The sequence below is a fragment of the Notamacropus eugenii genome, chromosome 1 (genome assembly GCF_028372415.1).
Source record: "Notamacropus eugenii isolate mMacEug1 chromosome 1, mMacEug1.pri_v2, whole genome shotgun sequence".
In the NCBI taxonomy this organism is placed as follows: domain Eukaryota; kingdom Metazoa; phylum Chordata; class Mammalia; order Diprotodontia; family Macropodidae; genus Notamacropus; species Notamacropus eugenii.
Window position 1 is genome coordinate 386,184,930 of NC_092872.1, and position 21,690 is coordinate 386,206,619.

General features: G+C 39.3%; 1 protein-coding gene across 1 annotated transcript in view; it reads left to right on the forward strand.

The window, feature by feature from the left end:
- ITK (IL2 inducible T cell kinase) overlaps window positions 1–21,690 on the forward strand; it is a 79,214-nt gene that overhangs the window by 34,868 nt on the left and 22,656 nt on the right. The window contains exons 5-8 of the mRNA XM_072630841.1: window positions 1,216–1,256; window positions 5,587–5,738; window positions 13,456–13,521; window positions 16,002–16,056. Of these exons, the coding sequence (XP_072486942.1) occupies window positions 1,216–1,256; window positions 5,587–5,738; window positions 13,456–13,521; window positions 16,002–16,056 (314 nt within the window). The remainder of the gene's footprint in view (window positions 1–1,215; window positions 1,257–5,586; window positions 5,739–13,455; window positions 13,522–16,001; window positions 16,057–21,690) is intronic.

Here is a 21,690-nt window from a genome sequence, read left to right on the forward strand (position 1 = left end):
AGTATCTTTGACAAGAAAACCCCAAATAAGGTCATGAACAGTCAGCTATGATTAAAAACAACTGAAAAACAAGATCTACAAAGTTGGATTATTTCACTTGATCCTCCTAACCTTATGACATCAGTGCTATATCACTAGTGATAGAATAGTACAGTGGGAAGGGCCCTGGCTCTGGAGTCAGATTCCCCCTCTGATATTTACAATCTATATGGCATTGGGCAAGACATTTAACCTTTTGGGACCTCAGATTTCTCATTTATAAAATAAGGGGGTTGGAATAGACAGCCCTTTAGGTTCCTTACACTTCTAGATTTATTGTCCTTCACTCATCATTTCACAAATGAGGAAATTGAAGCTCTGATGCTTAAGTAGCTTGCCCAGGGTTCCATAATAAGTATCTGAATCAGGATCTCACATCAAAGCTTCCTGACCCCAAGTTATGCAAAGCAATTCAATATTATTTAGCAGCAACTATAAGTATCTGTGCTAAGGTACTCTTCTCCCTCAGTCTTCTCTTCCCCATGTTAAACATCCCTGATTCTTTCAACTAGTGGCATAGTGTGGTTTCCAGTCATCTCTCCTGCCCCATTCACTTTACCTAGAATGAGACTGAGCATCATTAAATGCCAATAGCTCTGATGAAGAGAAGGAAGAAGAATTATTAGTGATGAAGAAAGGGGAAGAAAAAGATGGCAAGCTAATATGTGTAAGCTTGGAAGCCACAGCATATAGATCTGGTCCTCAAAAAAAATAGCAACCCACCTTATCCACCCCCAGCTCGTCTGTTCAGAAATGATGTGCAGGAGGTGACAAGGACCCAACAGCAGTGTCAGGAAATCAATGATTCACTAGTTCCCCTGAGTCACTAATTCCCACTTTTAGACCATAATTCCTCATCATTATATAATATAGAGAGAAAATCACCTATTCTGCTTAGTGAATTTACACATGTCCACTTGCTTCAGCCATAAGTGAATTGGAGTAAGTCATTCATCTCCCCTGTTTGCCAAAAATGCTGAAAATATTGGTGGGCCCCCAAGTTGACAGTAGCCTAGCAGAGAGACTTAGGCATTTGCTTTTTTCCTCTCTATTATCCTTTTGTTCTCTATACTGCCCTTTTTTGGTGAAAAGCCCCCACATCCCTTAGGTGTTTGTCTCTGGGGTTTGCCCACTTTGCTTTTATGTTTATTTTGTTTTTCTGGTTGTTCATTTCAGCTTCAAAGAAGCCTCTTCCTCCCACTCCCGAAGACAACCGGGTGAGTAAAGCCTTAGTTCTTGCCATGGTTTGACACCCACCCCAAGGCTCTGGATGCATGTTTCCCCTCTCTGTTTTCTGTCTCTCTACTCCCTTTTCTTGGAAACTGGCTAAAAGTGACAATAGGCCTCAACACAAGTCACCTAAGTGAATTTCTTGGGTTCATATTTTTTCATTTGGCAATCCAGCACAGTGTAATGAAAAGAATATTGGACTAGGTTTAGAATTAGAAGACTTGATCTTGAGGCCTAATCCCGCCATTTAATTTGCTCCTTTACCTTTCTATGCCTCAATTTTCTCATCTATAAAGAGGTAATAATACTTTCCCTACTTCATAGCAAGGATCAAATAAACTAATTAATGATAAAGGATTCTATCGTTACACACGGTTTTATAAGCATGAGTTGTTATGACCATCAAATTAAAGTAAAACCCCACATCACTCTCAGTCACCCAAGGTTAAAACCTCAGGGACAGCCTCAACTCCTCACTCTCATTAACAATAACCAATCCATTATCAAATCTTGTCATTCATACTTTCATAGCATCTCTTATATATGTCCCCTTCTCTCTACTCAAACAGTAACCACTCTTGTTCACTATCTCTTGCTTGGACTATTGAAACAGCCATTTAATTGATCTCTCTATTTCAAACCATCCCCCACTCAGCTGCCAAAGTAATTTTCTTAAAATGCAGGTCTAACTATGCCATGCACCTACTCACTAAACTGGAGTGGCTCCCTACTACCTCCAGCATCAAATGTAAAGTCTTCTGTATAGTATTTTAAAGTTCTTTACAACATAACCTCTTTCTACCTTCCCCGTCTTTGTAATATTTTACCCTCTTTCCTTGGGGGCAGCTAGGTGGTGCAGTGGACAAAGCACCAGTGCAGAAGTCAGGAGGACCTGAGTTCAAATCTCATCTCAGACGCTTGATACTCACTAGCTATGTGACCTTGGGCAAGTCACTTAACCCCAACTGCCTTATCCTGGGTCATCTCCAGTCATCCTGATGAATATCTGGCCACTGGATTCAGATGGCTGTGGAGGAGAAGTGAGGCTGGTGACCTGCACAGCCCTCCCTTACTCAAAACAAAGTCCAGTGCAAGTCATGTCATTATTTCTGTGATGGCATGGTCTTCTTCAGCAAAGAAGAACAAACACACACTCCCCTTCCTGAATTCCAGCTAACTGGTTTACTTCTTGTTTCTCAAACCCAACACTCCTTCTCCTGAGTGTGCCTATACCTATAAAGCTTTCCTTCCTCAATCCTGCTGCTTACTTTCCCTGTCTTTCTCCAAAAATCAGCTCAAATTGTATTTTCTGAACGAACCTTTTCCTGGGACTCTTCCCCTATCCCCGAGCTGTTCCTGCTTTCCCCACTGAGATTACCTTCCACCTCACCAGCAGGTCCCAACCCAAGCCCCAGTTGGGGACCCTGTTGGCTCAGAGTGAATGTGAATAGCAATTGTTTCTGTTTTGACCAGAAACCCCCAAGGGTCTTCCCCTCCCAGACTGATTTTTTTTGACTAGTTAAAGAAGCCATTCCTTGCCTCATTTCTTACCTAGCCTGAATCACTGAGTGGGTAGTGCCTCAGTCAAACTGAGACCTGGGAAAGATTTAAAAAGGCCAGGGTCTCTCACAACATCTGGGGACATTTCCAGTCGTCTTGACCTATATCTGGCCACTGAACCCAGATGATTCTGGAGGAGAAAGTGAGGCTGATGATTTTGCACAGCCCTCTCTCACTTAAATCCAATTCACATGGCATCACCTCCCTGATGTCATGGTCCTCCTTGAGAACTAAGAACAAGCAACAACCTTCCACCTACTCTACATACATCTTGTGTATATGCCTAATTAGTTACACATGTGACAACTAATTTTTGCCTTTCTCCATATCATCAGAATTTAGCACAATACCTGGCATATAATAAGCTCTTTACAATTATTTTTGATGTATTTTTTGACATTTTGATATATAAGATGATGAGATAAGCAAACACCAAAGCTAAGTTTCTTGATGTAACCTTGTTGTAGGTTTTTCTTCACTAAGGACAATGAGATGTTTGGAATTCCCAGATACCTTCTCTAACACCACATGAAGAATCCTTTCCCCATTGTTTCAGCTCAAGCTGACTCTGCTTCCTTGTGCTTCCTGAGGCAAGGGGAGCTCTCTGCCCATTTCTCTCTAAGCAGAAGAGTGATATAAAACTGGCACATCCCTAGGTGAACAAACCCTGAATCACTGCACTGGAAGTATGAGCCCATCTCCTTGGCAAGAACTGTACTTAAGTTATTCTGGAAAACAGATATCTACCCTTCCCTCTAAATGCCACATACAAAGTTTCGCAACCTTCTTGGCAACACATTGCAGACTCACCCCACCTCCTCCCCCTAAGTCTGGTACAGTGGAAAATGCAATGGATTTAGACCCAGAACGCCTGGGTTTAAAGCCTTCCTCTTAAACTTACTGCTTTGGCAAGACATTTGACTCTCTGGGACTCTGTTTTCATATGTATATATGAAATATACATGTATATATGTATTTATATATGTATATATATGTTCATGTGTGTGTATGTATACACACACACAATCAATGAATCTCTCCACAGTTTTCTCTTCTCTGTCCTACCTGTTCACCACTGAGGGTAGCATTTTTATGTGTTTTTAAACACATGCATGCACACACACATACACACACACAAAATAATCCATTCAGTTAAACATTGTCACCTTTTCTGTGGGAAAAATAACAGTAATGAAGAGTAAGGTCTGCAAAATATGATTAGGGAATGCATGTCAGCAATTTAGCTTCATGAGAATAAAATGGTATCCAGTCAGTTCCCAATGTTCTCTACTAATAAAAAACAATAATAATAGGAAGGGAAAAAGGAAGATCACCTCAAATTCCCTCATCTCTTTTTTGCAAGTTGTTTTAGTCTCCTTCCCCCCCCAAACTTCTTCTCTCATTCTGCTACCCAATGACAAACAGTGGCTAGTTTGATGTACATCTCAACATAAACTTTTTGAGTTTTGTCTCCCTTTCTTTGACCCTAACCTGTCTCCTTCTAAGAAAGTTATTCAGTGGATTAAAATAAAAGACAGTCTGCAGGAAGGAGAAGCAATCAGAGAGAGGGATAGAGCTGGAAAAGACCTTAGAACAGAGAATATCATGTCTCAAAGGGCATCTGAGAACATTTTTACAAGCTTACCCAGGTCTCTCTGAATCTATCTCTTTCACCATTTCTTACAGGATATTAACATTCCATCAAATTTATGTACCACAATTTGTTTAGCCATTCCCCAATTGATGATGAGTACCTGATCAATTTCCAATTTTTGGTCACCACAAAAGCTGCTATAAATGTTTGTGTACACTTGGGTCATAGACAGGATATAGCTTTTGCTCTTGAGATTTCAACTGATGCAGGGGAAAGACATGTTAACAACAACAACAAAAAAATAAGATAAAGGGATAGAGCAAGATTAGTGAAAAGAAGCCCAGGAAAAGTACTAAGAGGAATTTGAAGTAGATGGCTACTGAATTTGACCACAAAGATTAGAGAGATTTCAACTAATGGAGAGAGGGTTGGGGTTCTTCCAAACTGGGAGAGGGGAAGCTTGAGGAAAGACATGGAGACAGGTTAATTCTTTAACTCCTCTCCATCTTTTTCATCCTTATACCTGGAATGAGCCCTGCCCAAGTCCTTTATCTTTTTTTTTAAGTCCTAAGGTTTTCTGTAAATTTTAATCCCCTCACCTCTTTCTTTTATTTAACTTTATTGTATTTTCAACTCTAAATTCTTTTCCTCCCACTTCCTCCTCCTTTATTGAGGAAGCCAGAAAAACAAAACTTGTTATAAACATGTCCCTCACCTCTTTTCTTTGATCAAGATAGAGAATGCTGGAAATCCCCATTTGGTCCCACTACAGACCCCAGCATGGAACTCTTGGTATTCAATGGGGTACCACAAAACCTAAGTATGATTTGTTTCCATCTTAGGTGTTGGACATGATGATTTCTAATACTGAAGTTCTATGATCTCAGAGGAAACTCCAAACTTGTATAACAGCCAGTGTGTGTCCCATTTCTTAGAGAAGAAAGTAAAAAGCCAATTACTTTCAAAGTGCCCCTTGATTCTGACTGGTTAAACCAACCAGAGCATTTGCAGATGGTCTTAGCTGATGTCCAAATGCATTGCACAAAGTCTGTTACTCTCATGTTGTCAGAAGATGGGTCTAAGTTCCAATTCGGGGACTGGGTGACCACATTCAAAATTTAATCCTCCTGACCCTGTCTTTATTTTGTCTGCTCTCCTGACAGCGATCACTGAGAGAACCTGAAGAAGCCCTAGTCATTGCCTTATATGACTACAACACAAACGATCCCCAGGAGCTCACGCTACAAAGCAACGAAGAGTATTACTTGCTTGACAATTCAGAGATTCATTGGTGGAGAGTCCAAGATAAGAATGGGTAGAGTATCTTTTCAGTGTTTCCCAGGACTTGAAGTAGTAGAAGGGGAAGTTGGAAACCTTCCTCCAATCCTACTAACTTTGATGAGCACTTGGATGTAGGGAAAAAAGAGGGGAAGGAGTGGAAATAAAGGAGAAAGGTGGAAAGGAAGGAGAAAGCAGGAAAGCAGAGTCATAACTAGAGTGGGGCATCAGGACTTTATCCAGAAAATTCAAAAGGTACTGGCAGGGTTTCATCCTCCTCATCAGTAGCCTTGAAACCTCATATATTGCCCTAGTACCCTAGGGTATGTTTCTTCATCCCAGCCCAGACCTGCCTTCCCAGCAGACATCAGCCCTTCAGCAGCCTGAAAACCTCTCAATGTTCCATCCTGTTTCCTCACTCTAAACCCCATCGGAGAAGAGCTTCCTCTACTTTTCCCTGTGTATAGGGCAAAAATTGCTAATCAGGGCGCTGTAAGAAGGGAAGAGGTTTGCTTCTTTCTCAGAAATAGAAAAGCCCACCTTTAAGCACTGAGTTGGCCCCTGACAAGGCTGAAAGTTCCCTGGGTTTTTCCATTGACACCCGCAGTTTTGGGCTTTGAAACTCATAACAGCCCTCTTGAATCTGACAATGGTTATGTGAGTATTTGGACGAGTGAAGGTACATCATACAGATGGACATTTGTTCTGGTAGAAAGAAAAAGGAATAGTGTACTGCGTAGAATAGTGTGCTCTTTGTAATGTAATTATCAAAGGTATACTTCTGTCAATGTCTTCTTCTGAGGCTATGTGGCACAAAGATGACAGTTCTTGAAAACTATGCGGAACTCAAGTTCTAAGAGGTCCTACCAAGCTGGAATGGCTTAGAAAACAGGCTAGATAATTGTGGTCATCTAAGGATCAGCCTATGTATATGCAGAGAAATTGTAACCTTCACTTTCCTCTCATATTGACCTCGATATTTAGTGCTGTTACATTATTGGATGGAGTAAGGTGGCTCTGGGAGATTCCTATAAGCCTACCAGTCTGTGGGTTCTAGCAATGTCCAGTGTGAAAGGAGAACAGGATGTCTAGGGGTGTCCCTCTCCCTCTCTCACTTCCAGTGATTCCAATCATGAACCATCCATCTATCTGCCTATCCTGTGCAACCAGGGTTTGCTACTGAAGGGTGGAGCTGGGGGTCGGAGGAGAGGTTCCCTCGACTTCTTTTGGCATTACAAGGATAAGAAAAAGGCACACTGATTGTCCAGCAGTTATTAGAATTTTGGCATTAAAATACTGGAAAATCCCACATAATCCTCCCCTCAAATATAAATAAATGACTAAAATTTGAAAATGGTCTAAATTTAGGGATGCATGTAACTCAGATTTTAGCCCCTAGTTGACTTATACCAAGCACCAAATAACAGGCATTTGAAAATTTGTCTAAATTCTGGTTGTCATGACTCTAGGCTTTTATGGAGCTAAAAGGGGCATCAGAGGTCAAGGAATATTTTATAGATTAGGAAACTGAGGCCAGAGATGTGCACAGAGTCATATTATTAGTACAGAAGAGTTCAAAGCCAGATCTCCTGACTCTTCACTAAGTGTTCATTTCTTGTCATAAATTTCTCTTGAGACTCTCCTAAGTGAGACATTCTGTGCATGATCTATGGAAGCAATTTGAGATAGTGGAAAATACAAGGAGGTTGATGCCAAAAGGCCTGAGGTCGGTGGCCCAGCTCACAGCAGAAAGCAAACTGCTTAAAGTCTTGGAACCTCAACTTCCCCATCTCTCTAATGGGGATCATAATCGTTACCAGATTGGCCTCATTAACTATTTAAAAGTCCTCCAGTTGTTAGCTTTTACAAACAACCGCTGTGCACTTAAATTGTTAATGAGGCCAGCCTGATACCAGCTGATTTTGCTATTATTTGGACATTTGGCTGAAATACTTTTTGCATTACAAATATTCTTTGGTTCTGTTAGGTGGTTTTCACCCAAGTAGAGGAAATTTGACATCAAAGAATGGCTATTTGTACAGAATGGCAAATTCTTATTTATTTTCATTTTGAGTTTTAGGAATGAGAATCCACTTGCATTTTTATTTACTGACTGTATTATTGTTGCCAACTCTGATACTGATGCAAACTTTAAAAAAAAATTCATGATCCTGTAACTAAAACTAAGTGCCACGAATCTATTCTCCTGCACAATGTTTGGTGGCACTGATCATGTAAGCTCTACTTTTTTCAGCAAAGTCAGCATCAAGCAAATACCAATAGTGTTACCTACTATTTGTTGAGAATGTTGTAGAGGCAAAGGGAAGGGAATAAGCATTTATAGAGCACCTATTGTGTTCCAGGCACAAGTTCTAAGAGCTTTTACAAATATTATCTTATTTTTATCCTCACAACAACTCTTCATTCCTATTTTACAGTCAAAGAGACTGAAGTAGACAAAAGTCGAGGCTCTTAGCCCGGGTCATATAGCTAGTAAGTGTCTTAGGCCAGATTTGAATTTAGCTTTTAATGACATCAAGCCCAGGGCTCCATCCACTGTACCACCACCTGCCTGATGGGATTCATTCATTGGGGCAAGGGGCAAGGGGTAAGGTCCCTTCCAATTCTAATATTCTATGGTTCTTTGACTCTGAAAGGATGTAAGACAAAAAATATACCCGTACAAGTTTGTAAGCTGTCCAACATAAAACCTGCATTAGTGATTGCATTCTATCCTGTCTTCTTCCAACAGATTACCCCTTCTGTTATCTCTACTGTCACTCATGTTTAATCTCTCCCTGTCTGCTGACTTCTTTATTACCTACGAACATGCTCATGCCTTCCTCATCCTCAAAAAAACATCATTTGATCCTTCTATCCCTGCTGATAATCATCCTATATCTCATGTCCTTAGTAGCTAAACTCCTTGAGAAGGTTATACTTGGTAATATGGATGACTTGAAGAACTCACCTTTTTATCATGATGTCTGATATTATTAGTCAGTAAAAAAGCATTTATTAAATGCTTTACATCAGGCACTACACAATCCCTGCCTTCAAGAAACTCACATTCTAATGGGGGAAGCATATAAATAAGTAGATATATGTGTGTGTGTGTGTGTGTGTGTGTGTGTGTGTGTGTGTTCGTCCTTCATTGCCAAAGAAGACCAGGCCATCAGAGAAATGATGACATGACTTGCACTTGACTTTGTTTTGAGTGAGGGAGGACTGTGCAGGTCACCAGCCTCACTTCTCCTCCAGAGCTATCTGGATCCAGTGACCAGATATTCATCAGGATGACTGGAGATGACCCAGGATGAGGCAATTGGGGTTAAGTGACTTGCCCAAGGTCACACAGCTAGTGACTATCAAGTGTCTGAGGTGAGATTTGAACTCAGGTCCCCCGACTCCTGCACTGATGCTCTATCCACTGCACCACCTAGCTGCCCCAAGATATGTATGAAATATTACAGAAAAGATGGAATATAATCTCAAGGGGGAAGGCACTATAGATTGAGGGAACAGGCTTTGAAGATAACACTTTCTGCCCCATTTATTCAAATCATTGAAGGAAAGTTTTTTACTGTTTATTTTTTGCCTAAATGACTTGAATAACAATCTCTGTGTATAGAACATTGGAGGCACATAATAAATGCTATAATAAATGCATAAATAAATAAAAAGTCATAATAAATGACTGGCGCATTATTTAAAGAGCATGGGTGGTAAGGTCAGCCAAGAACTTTCCTCAAAACAAGCCTGACAGGTTGAAAGCGAATACATCAAATGAATGCGATTAATCAACTTACCCAGGGTCACACAGCTTTAAGAGTCAGAGACAGAATTCAAACTCAAGTCTTCTGATTTAGGGCCAGAGTTTTCTTTCGTATGCCTCACTCCTTCTCCCTCTCCCTTTTCTTTTTCTTTCTCTTTCTCTTTCCTTCTTACTCCTTCCCCCTCCTCCCCTTTTTCTCTCAGTCTCTCCCCCTCTCCCTTTTCCTCCCCTTTTGCTTTCCTTTTCTCTTGCTCTTCCTTTCTTCTCCTTTTTCTCATTCCCCCACAACTTATTCTTTTTTTTTAAATGTCTTGTCATTGCATAAATCATTTCCACCCCCTCCCAAGCTTGTAACATCTTGTAAGAAAGAAAAATGGTTAAGCAAAGCCAACATCGTTCCATGTTTGACAGGTTATGTAACATTCTGCACTCAGTTCCCCACCTCTAAATTTACTGAAATGCTAATGTTTAATTCCTTCTTTTTTATGAAATATTTTAAGTATAGGAATTGCTGTGCCAAAGCAAAGCCCTTTGGTGGGGGCAAACTTTATCTCTGGCTCTAGTCATTCTATAAGAGGCAGCTATGCAACACAGTGGATAAACTGAGTCTGGAGTCAGACAGACTTTGAGTTCAAATGTGACCCCACTTACTAGCTGCAAAAGTCATTTAACTTGTGTCTGCCTCAACTGTAAGATGAGAATGGTAGAACCAAACAGCCAGTGTTGTTGTGAGATTCAAATGAGATAATATTTGTAAAGTATTTAGCACAGTGCCCAGGACGTAGGCACTTAACAAATGTATATTCCCTTATGTATATGTTATCACTTTTGGTAGAACGTAGACCTCTAAAATATAATCATGTGTGCTGTCTGTCTCCCTAACTAGACTGAAAGCTCATTATAACCAGGAAATGCATTTTGTACTTTCATATTTCAAATCCAGCCCTACTTATTAACTGTCACGCTATACAGATTACTCAACCTCTGCCTACCTCAGTTTCCTCAATGGTAAAATGTGGTGATGATCAAATGAAATTGTAGTATGCTTAGTACAGTGCCTGGCATATAGTAGGCACTTAAAAAGTGTTTGTTCCCTTCCTACAAGGTTATTCTCAGTTTCTAAGCAAAATGAAAAGAAAGCAAAACTAGTTAGTCCCCTGAAGAGTTAAACGTCAACAGGTAGATGAAACCATCTTATCTACCAAACGTCTTCTATATAGAGATCTGACATTTTCTGCCATATACATTTTAAACATAGTTTGGGAGGATTTTTTTTTGAAGGAATTCAAGATGTGTTTTCCCTTTGGGGAAGGCAACTGAGGTGGGGGGAATGAGACTTCTAGTGGAAAGAGGGTCAGATTCAGAATCAGAGTACCTGAGTTCTAATCTCAGGTAGTAACCTGTGTGAGCTTAGGCACATCACTTTACTTCTCTGTGACTCAGTTTCCTATAATTTTACTACATATTTAAAACACTATTTCCAGGACATGAGTCATGAACCTGTTCCTTACATCAATTTTTCAACCCAGTCTTACAGGAGATGGAGACAGTGTTTAGATCAAAACCCACAGTTTGAGAGGTTATGTGAGTTGGTGACTAAACAACAGACCACAAAGATCCAAAATTAAAGTTTTGCTCTGTAGTTAAGTTGCAGAGAAAGGTTAAGTTAGTATCGTTTTCTTCATGTCTAAACTCCAACAACCTGAGTCTAGTGGGATAAATAGCCCATAACTAAAGGGGAATGAGTAAGAGAAAGCCTGAGTCTACTCATACACAGAGGAACAGAGGCTGTTATTCAGGTCATCTAGGCAAAAAAATAAAGAAATTTTAAAAATCCATCTTTCTTTCAATTATTTGAATGAATGGAGCAGAAAGTTATATCTTCAAAGCCTTTTTCTGTCAGCTTATAGTGCCTTCCCCTCTGAGATTATAGTCCAATTTCTCTGTAATATATTATATATATATGTGTATACATACCCATATACATACATGTGTATATACACATTGATTTATGTGTATATACATGCATATATACATACACACATATATACACATATGTGTGTATGTATATACATATGTGTATACACATATACTTACATGTTTCTCCCATTAGAATATTTCTTGAGGGCAGGGTTTATACAGTACCTGATACAAAGCACTAAATAAATGCTTTTTTACTGACAGACTGATAGTGTCAGACATCATGATGAAAAGGCAAATTCTTTCAGTCATTCATATTGCCAAGTAATTGGATGTTTAATATAAAAGGAAAAGTATGTTATAACAGAAAACAATGGCCAAGCGGTTAGACAAGCTAGGTTCTGCCACTAGCTGTAAAACAAATGGTTTCCCCTCTTTGTGCCTCAGTGTCCTTATTTGTAAAATGAAGGGTTAAACTAGATAATTCTTTACGGCTCTGTCATTCAATAAAAGGGATAATAGAGGGGGCAGCTAGCTGATGCAGTAGATAGAGCAGTGGCCCTGGAGTCAAGAGGGCCTGAGTTCAAATCTGGCCTCAGACACTTGATGCTACCTATGTGACCCTGGGTAAGTCACTTAACCTGAATGCCACACACACACACACACATACACACACACCCATACACACACATGACACGAGAGAGCCACATTGTACAGTGAGTAGAGAGCTGGGCCTACAGTCAGGAAGACAGGAATTCAAATCCAGTCTCAGAAATTTACTAGCTATGTGACTCTGGTAAAGTTAACCTCTATTTGCCTCAATTTCCTCTTTTATAAAATAAAGATAATAGCAGCATTTTCCTCTCAGGGATATTGAGAGGATCAAGTGAGATAATATTTGTAAAGTGTTTAGCACAATGCCTAACATAGAGTAGATGTCTAACAAATGCTTCTTGCCTTCCCCTAGCTGGTTTCCCTCTCCAAGGAAGGCTTGGAGAGCCAGGCAATTTCTGTTAGATTCTTCAAGTGATTGTTCTCCACCTAATGCACACAGTCAGCTGATTCTACCTCTACCCAGAAGATATTTCCTGATTCAGGATAAGCTTTATTCATTTCTCACTGTCAAGATTAGGGAGAGCTTTGCCTTGAGGCTCACAATTATTGACTGATACCTTCCATGAACTGTGGTTGGAAAATCACTTTTTTTTTTATGTTTTAATTCTGTTTCCTGAAGGCAAACTTTGGGCACTGATGTGGAAAAAACAATTATCACAAAAAAATTTCCATAAGGACAAAGGAAACTAATTAAACTTTTTTTTCCAGTAGAGGAAATTTCACAGTGAACAGGAAGAAGAGTTATCTGAATAAAATATCAAATTCATATTAATCTTATTTAGGTGTTAACAGTGGCAATATACATATATGTGTGTGTATATATATATATATATGTATATGAAATTTAAATCTACCTCTCCTTCATAGAGTCCATGAATTTTAAATTTTATTCTGGTGCAATATTATTCAGACATGGGCTAGATTTAATGACTTCTGAGGTCTCTTCCAATCTGTGATATGAATCAGTGATGATGCTGTTCTAAGTGTGGATATTCAAGCAACAGTCAGAAAAGGAGAGGATATTTAGGGACAAGAGGGCCTTTCTGGAGTTCCTGAAATCACAGCCCGACTTATGGAGACCATCACCAGATGTCTGATCTATTATAATAAGCTAGGTTTGTCCAGGCTCAGAGATAGGGAAAATTTCAAGAGCAAGAACTTATAAATGGGCCCCTCCCACCAGAGTCCCTTCTACCTTTTGGGAGAGGTCAATCTGCATACATCATACCTTTCTATTCCAGTACCCCAATATTAGGTAACACTACCTTAGACTGGCAATATAGTCTTAGGCAAATCAATCCTGTTCTCTAGATCTCAGCTTCCTCGTTTGCAAACTATTGGAGTCACTGGATCATCCCTAGGCTACATTCCAGCTCTATGATTCTAAAATTAGTTAAAGATAGGCATTTCTGTAATTGTCTAACCACAGCTCATGTTTTAACAGGCATGAAGGATACGTGCCAAGCAGTTACCTGGTAGAGAAATCGCCAAATAGCCTGGAAACATACGAGTAAGACGATATCACTTGATTCTTGTGACTTTGTAATCTGATATGTGCAGGTTACCTTCCGAAGTGCTTGTGGGTAGGGGAGGGAAGGCTATACTTAGAAGGTTCTTCTACTCAACCCTCAAATATTTATCTACATAAAATTGGTTTAAAACGAACAGACAGCTTTAAAGGGGAAAGAAGTCACAATAGAGGAGTAAGAGAGGTTCATGTGGAAGGCAAGACCAATCCTTTGCCCTGGTGATGGGGAAAAGAAACAGGGCAGAGCAAGGTGTAAGTGTAAGAGGAAAACCATGTACTGGCTGTATAAATTATTTCTGCTTCTTATCCCATGTCCCAAGCCACTCTCAATTCAACCTCTAAAAAATTTGAATTCTTCTATCTTATCACCCTGATTCCTCATATTCAAGGGATGGCCCACTTAAATGAATGGATTGTGCTATGTTTCTGTGGGAAGAGAAGAGGACATATTGGATGGGCCAGAATTATTGGTTGCCCTTGAGACGGCAAGGAGAAAATTACAAAAAAAAAATTCCATAAAAACAGACCTTTGATACAACTTAGATTCTAGACATTTTCCATGCAGTGTTTTCAAAGTAAAAAATCATTTCTATCTAATGTGCCTAAATTGTGGAAGAAACATCAAGAGTATTCTTTCCTAATTACCATTTAGAGGACTATACATGGATATTAATTCAGGAGAAACAATGACTACCTTCCCCCACCCTCCATCTCCAGCTAAATGTTTCACAATATATAGCTGCACAGTACAAAGTACTTGCCTTCTGAAAGAGGTTAGGGATGTCAGTAGAATACAGACTAATGAGAACTGCTATTAAATCATTATGGCTCTTAAGAATCCAGATACAGATGTTATTTGTTGCTGAAATTCTAATAGCATGAGCAGAGAATGAGAATGAGAAAATATGGGTATGATTTCCTGAAGGGTCTCTTACCCTTGGACCTAATATTATACTGATTGTCAATGGTGTGCGTGTGTGTGTGTGTGTGTATGTGTGTGTGTGTGTGTGTGTGTGTGTGTGTGTGTGAACATATCCTACTAACATTACTGGTAGGGCCATCAGCTCCAAGCATATCTGGAGTACAAGGGCAGCAAACATTTGGCATATTTGAGTAAAATAACAATATTCTGTTTGCCACCAATTACCTCCAAGAGGTCTGATGAGGCTGAGAGAGTTATTTCAACTCTAAATCCTATTAATCTTTTATTTTCTTCTTTGTCCATGATCAAAAAGTCATAATGAAAAGTGAGAAATTCCATCAATCACTCAAGTATTATGTCTGTACAAGAACAAACATTCTGAGACTTAGAAACAGCTATATGTCTTTTCTTCCTCATGTTTGACCTTATGTTGGCAGAGTCTGTTTCTATACAATAAATATAGAAGAAGATACCACGATGGTCTTGGGGATATGGTGGCCATTAAGATGCCCCCAGTCGTGAGATTCAGCATTCACTGAATCCACCAGTTCTACTATACTTTGTATAAATTCAGATTATCAAACTGATTTGATTAATTGCGGGGGTGAGGGGGTGGTGGTTGGAGTTTTTTTAGTCTAAGCATCCAGACTTGTTACCTGATAACTGTAGTCTCATGCAGACTCTAATGTATAAGTTCTTTGTAAATAGAATTTTCACCTATATTAATGTTCCTACTGACTATGACATATTCCTTGTTAAGTGATGATCCCAACTCCCTCTTTCCCTGCCACCACAGCTTACTTAAGAGAACAAACTAGAGCTTTTGAATAAGACGTGTTTTGTTTTGTTTTCATTTTTTGTCCCGATCTAGGAGTTCATCAGTATAAGGATCTCCCAGTGAATATAAGCTCTCTACAAAAGCAAAAACTCCTGTTCACTTTATTATCTTAAAGAGTTCCTTGGGAGCACTGAGAAATTAAGTGATTTGATCAGAGTGTCAGAGCCAGTAGGTGTCTAAGATAGAATCTGTACCCTTCCTGACTTCAAGTCTGCTTCTCTATCCACTACTCCTGCTACCTCTCCCACCTGTGTTTTCGTAGTTAGAAATTCCACTCTATTTCCATCTGTAATTCATCTGTTTTCTCTTTTTGTTGCTCTTTAAAAGTATATACTGAGACACAAACAAATATTTTATCAGTATTTGAGTCAGTGGTAGATCCAGCCTGAGTCTCTTAAGTAAAAAATATGATTATTGCTATTTTAAAAGGCTCTTTTATAGCCATTTAATTTGCATTAATGTTTTGAGCAGCCCCAGGAGTCAGCCCCCATACAACCACCCACGGTGTTTTGAAATGAAAAGTAACATAAGAAAAATTAAGTATTGTATTATATGTGAAGATATTATGTTTTTTGTCTGTTGTGTTTGGGGAAAATTGATGAAAGAATAAGAACAATTATTTTTCTGTTCTGATCCTTTCTTAATAATCATAGAGTTGTTTTTCACAATTCAGATGACAAGAACTTTTTAAACTACTTTCAGGTGGTACAACAAGAGCATCGGTCGAGACAAAGCAGAAAAACTCCTTTTAGATGAGGTAAGCACAGTGACCTTGGCATTGCACTTGCGCAAAAAAGAGAAATTGGTTTCCTTCTGTCCTGTGAACACTGACTTCAAAGAGACAAATTGCTTTCCTGGATTAATGCAATCATTTCCCTTCGCGGCAAGTATAATGTGTGCTTATGTACTATATACAACAGAGAACACTGGCCATGTAACTGGAGGACCTGTGTTCAAATTTCACTGCTGCTGCTTACTAGTTATGTGACTTTGGGTAAGTCTTAACCTACAGAAGTCTCAGTTTTCTCATTAAAAAAAAGAGGGGTGGTCTCTGAGGTTCTTTTCAGCTCTAGCTTTATGATCCTATGAAAATCAATAGGGCTGGTCTTCTGTGTTGCATTGATATGGATTAGTGGCCAATCATTATGGCTATGATGAGCCTAATTAAGTGCAAATAGGCCAGGTTGAGCTGCATATGATTTTGCTGAGTCACAGACTTTTTTTTTTTTTCTGATTACTGTCATAACTGTAGCCACATCTAAGTAGCTATTTCTCAAATCCTGGCTGAGAGCCCAGTGAAAAAAGGTTGACTGGCTTCAGGCTATTGGAAAAGAATTTGACATGGTCACTGGAGTCAGTCAGAAGACACCAGGAATCAGGAGATATTATCCCTATTCCCAGGCAATGGTGTAATGGAAAGAATAATGGATTTGGAAGCAGAGGGACTGGGTTAAATTCTGACTTTGCTGCTTAATATGAAACTGAACATACTTAATCTCTTTGGGACTCAGTTTCTTCATTTGTAAAATAAAGAGGTTAGAGACAGCTAGGGGACACAGTGAATAAAGCAGGACCTGGAGGCAGGAAGTTCAAATCCTTCCCCAGACACTAGCTGTGTGATCCTGGGCAAGTCATTTAACCTGTTTCCTCAGTTTCCTCAGTCATGAGATGGGGATAATAATAGCATCTATCACCCAGGGATGCCATGAAGATAAAGTGCGATATTTGTAAAGCATTTGGCAAATGTTAAAGTGCTGTATAAAGGCTAGCTATCACTCTTAAATGACCTCTAAGGGAATCATATCCAGTTCCAACATTATATGATTCTTCACTAGAATCAAGGAACTTTCGAGAATGATGAGCAAGATTCTGAATTAGAATTGTAGAAGTATGTGTTGACTAAGGATAATGGCAGAGCTTGTAATGTGGTTCCACCAGCTTCAAAACCACTACTGCCCTGAGCTCATAGTGGGAATAGGTTAGGAGTCTGAATCTAAAAGGGAAAGGAAGGGAAGGGGAAGGTAGAGAAGAGGGAGAGGGAAGAGGGAAAGCAGGGGAGAAGAAGGGAAGGGGAAAGGGAAGAGAGGGAAGGGGAGGGGAAACAATGAAAAATTCCTAAAGTCCTTTTACCATTCTAAGGCTATATGGTATAGAACAATGTTTCTCAAAATACCACAGGCCCCTGGGTATCCCTAAAATCTTTTCATTGGGTCTGTGAGGTCAAAACTATTTTCATAACAATACTAAGACATTTTCCTTTATGATATGATAAGTGACAATAGATATAACTCACATAAACAAAAGCTCTTTGAGTCCTTAATAATTTTTGAACATAAAGGGATCCTTAAACTACAAAGTCTGAGAACCCCAGGTATAGACTATAAGACTCTTTCAGCTATTTATCTTTTAATTATAAAATTTTGAAGAAGGAAAGAATCAAGGTGAACTGGGGTAGTTTTGAAAGGCTTCAAAGAAGTCTAAAATTTACACTGGGCTTTTGGTTATGTGGAAAGAGATGAATCTTTCATTTAGGTCACGTGTTCAAAACTTGTACACACAATTTCTGCCATAGTGAAACCTCAGTAATTAAAACTAATTAGGAGGAAGACAAAATTGGTAACAAATCTGAACTATGAGGATTAGCTGAAAGAATTGTGTGTTTAGCCTAGAGAAAAGAAGATCTCTATGTCACATCTACTGTAGTATTTAAAGGGCGATCATGTGGAATGAGAGATTATGCTTACTCTGCTTAGACAGTCCTAAAGGGCAGAGTGATGAGAAGTTATAGAGAGGCTGATTTTATCTTATGGCAACAATACTCCTCATTGACCAAGGTAACACAGGTAGCAAGAATTAGGGATGATATTTGAATGAAGATCCTCCAAAGCCAGTGCTATTTCTTCTGCTCCAAATTACCTCCCTAGACCTGAGTTTTCCAAGCCTCAGTCTGCTCATCTATAAAATGGGAATAATAGTACCTGTAGTGGGGTGACTGGAAGACTTGAATGAGATTATGAATGTAAAGCACTGTGAAAATATGAAAGTGCTATATAAATGTAAATTATTTTAGAAGAATAAATATTAATACTATTAATAATTTCTTTAGCTAATCTTTTTTTCAAATGCCCATAGAGAGTGCAAAGGTAAACTTCAGTCTGACCTTCTGGGATTAGGAAGAATTCTATAATAATGGAAATTGAACCAGTATATTCTATCTTAAAAAGCAAGTGCTTCTTTGTAATTATTCTTAGTTTGTCTACTTTCTGTGCATATTAAATACCTTTGTTTAATTAATTAATATTTATTATCTTCTAAAAGAGACTATACAATAAGGCCAAAGACTGTGTCTTTTGTTTCTTTTTTTTTTTAAACTTTCCAGAACATTTAGTATAGATAGACCCAAATAGATGGTCGTTCAAGAAGAAACTATTAAGTTCCTGACTGACTGGTAGCAAGTTCTGATCCAATTAATAGTCACAACGATCTCTCTAAAAGAATGAAAGGTGCATAGAACACAGTATACAACTGCTGGACTAGGGTAAAGGGAAAGGATGTAGATCAATTGTTTCTATCATACCCACCCTCAAAGTCACCTTCAGATCCAAAGGACAATGAAAAGTCAATATGCATATAAATATATACCCCAAACACAGTTGGCTTTTCCTAGGCTGAGGAAAAACAGTGAAAGAAATGACTAACTTTAAAAGGTAGGGCTCCACATCGTCTGACATGAATCATAGGACCACACAGGTGGAAACAAACTTAGAGGGCACCTAATCTAAACCCATCCCTCACTTTACAAACAGGAAACTGAGACCCAGAGAGGTTAAGTGTCTTAATCAAGGTTACACTGGTAGAAAATGGCAAAAAGGGAATTCTAATTCTCATTCCAAACTAACATGGAAAAATAGGTTCTATTTAAAGTGACAATGGAGGGAAATTGGTAGAAAATTATTCCAGAAAGAATAAGAACCTATGACTAGAAGCTGGGAAAGGGGGTGGGGATGACTGGAGCAATTTTGGCTCAACAAATGAAAGAACTTCCTATTAATTGGAGTTGTCTCCTGAGGCTGACTGGTGGAACTAGGTTCTTCATCTTTAGAACATTTTACACAGAAGTTGAATGACCACTAGTAGGGGACACTGAAGCAGGAGTTCCTTTACTGAATAAGAGTCAGGGCTAATCTGACCATTGTTCAGTTGTTTCAGTTGTGTATAACTTTTTGTGACCCCATTTGGGGATTTCTTGACAAAGATACCGGAGTGATTTGCCATTTCCTTCTCCAGTTCATTTTACAAATGAGAAAACTGAGGCAAACAGGGTTAGGTGACTTGCCCACGGTCACACTGCTAGTAAGTATCTGAGGCCAGATTTGAACTCAGAAAAATGAGTCTTCGTGACTCCTGGCTCAGTACTGTATCCACTGCCCTATCTAGCTTCACCCCCCTGCCTATATATACTCTGGTACCAAGGCCCTCCCTAAGTGTCAGTCCTGAATGAGGACTCTTTTTGAGGCCATGAAATCTGAGTGGTTTAGACTTCTTCTGAACTCCTTGAAGGAAGTATGTGGGTTTGTCATAGGTTGGCTCACTCACCTTCCCCAGAACTGTGGCTCTATCTGCTGTTTTTACCCTCTGACCAATATTTCCGGTCTTTAAGACTGAAGGTTGCTCAGAGCAGCAGCCAGGAGGAGACACAGTAGCAGGTTCTATTGGGTACAAAGCACCAGTCTCAGCAGTCCAAGTTGACATGATTTAAGCCTTCAGCTGCTGACCAAGAAGTGGCCAGCTTTTTCTGTATTAGTAGAATCAAACAACTCACCTATTGACCAAGGTCAACATTTCTTCAGAGAAACAGTGGCTTTTTTTTTTAAAAAAAACAATCTCCGTAGCATTAGAAAAGTAATTTCTGCCTCCCTCTGGGCCTGTATTAGGCACATAATATTCCAGCCTAACAAACGGATGGCTCACAAACTTCACAGACAGTAAGATAACAGGTTGAAACCCAAGTGTAAATGTGTCTGTAACCGTTTTCCCTGCTGGAGAATCCATTTTGCCCCTTAGTATCTGGAATACTCTGCCTAAGAATTTAATAAGGGTGGATGGGGAACCCCTATCCTCACCACCACCACCACCTTGGATGGGATCCAGCTATCCATCTAGCTTCTGTTGCTAGCAATAGAAGGCTTGATTGACCCTAGGCAAAATCTTAAAGAAAGTCAATTTTGTCTGCTGGTGGGTCTTCTTTCTCTCCCTGTCTCCCCAGCCTGGAATCTATAAGTCTTTAACTCCTCTCTACTTCTCTACTCTTAAAGCTTACTCCAAAGAAAGGTTCTGATGAGGCCATTTGGGGAAGGGGAAATAAGCATTTATTAAGTGCCTACCATGCACCAGGCATTTTTACAAATATTATCTCATTAATTCCTCCCATTCACCCTGTGAGGTAGGGACTATTTTTATCCCGACTTTATAGTTGAGGAAACTGAGGTTAGGTGACTTGCCCAGGGTATCTAAATCTGGATTTGAACTTGGTTCTTCCCAGCTTGAGGCTCAGCCATTCTATCCATTGTGACACCTGACCATCTATTTATACTGAGATTTGCATAAGTGATAAGTTTTCAGGGATGATACCCTCCTCCAGAGAATTATGGAATTTCTGCAAGAACAAACCACAATGTAGCACTAGTAGAAGAAAAATTAAAAATCTTTGAACACATGCATATGATTTGCATAGACTCTCAGAATCCCAGGGTTATATGGTTCCTCAGCGGCCAGACAGCTGAACACAGAACTGGATAAGAATTTCCTCTACCACCTCCCTAACAAAAAGTCTTCCAGGCTTCACTTGAAAATTCAAAATAATGGGGATCCCATTCCCCCAAGGTAGCCCATTGTGTTTGGAGGGAAGCCCAAATTGCTAGGCAATTTTTATGTGGAGCTGAAATCTACATTTCTGTTATGATGTCTGCTTGCTCCTAGTCTTTTCCTCCAGAGCAAGAGTTTTTAATGTGGGATTTGAGCACTTGAATTTTTCCCCCTATTTTAATAACTGCATTTCAATAAAATTATTTTCCTTTATAATTCTATGTATTTTATTTTATGTATTTACAAACATTATTTTGAGAAGGGGTCCAGAGGTGAGTATAGTACCAAGGGAATCCAGGACAGAAAAAAGGCTAAGAACCTTTAATAAGCATAATACTTTTCCCTTTTCTTTTCTTTTTTCCAAATATCCCCATTTCCTTCCATAGTTCTTATATGACATGGCCTCCAGTGCCCTCACTATGCCAGGCCTCTTCCTTTGGACAGGCTTCAGTTTGTTACTGTTCAGATGTAGTCTGCTGAGCCAGAATCCATCTCCTTCATTCTGGACACTACCCCTGAATTCAGC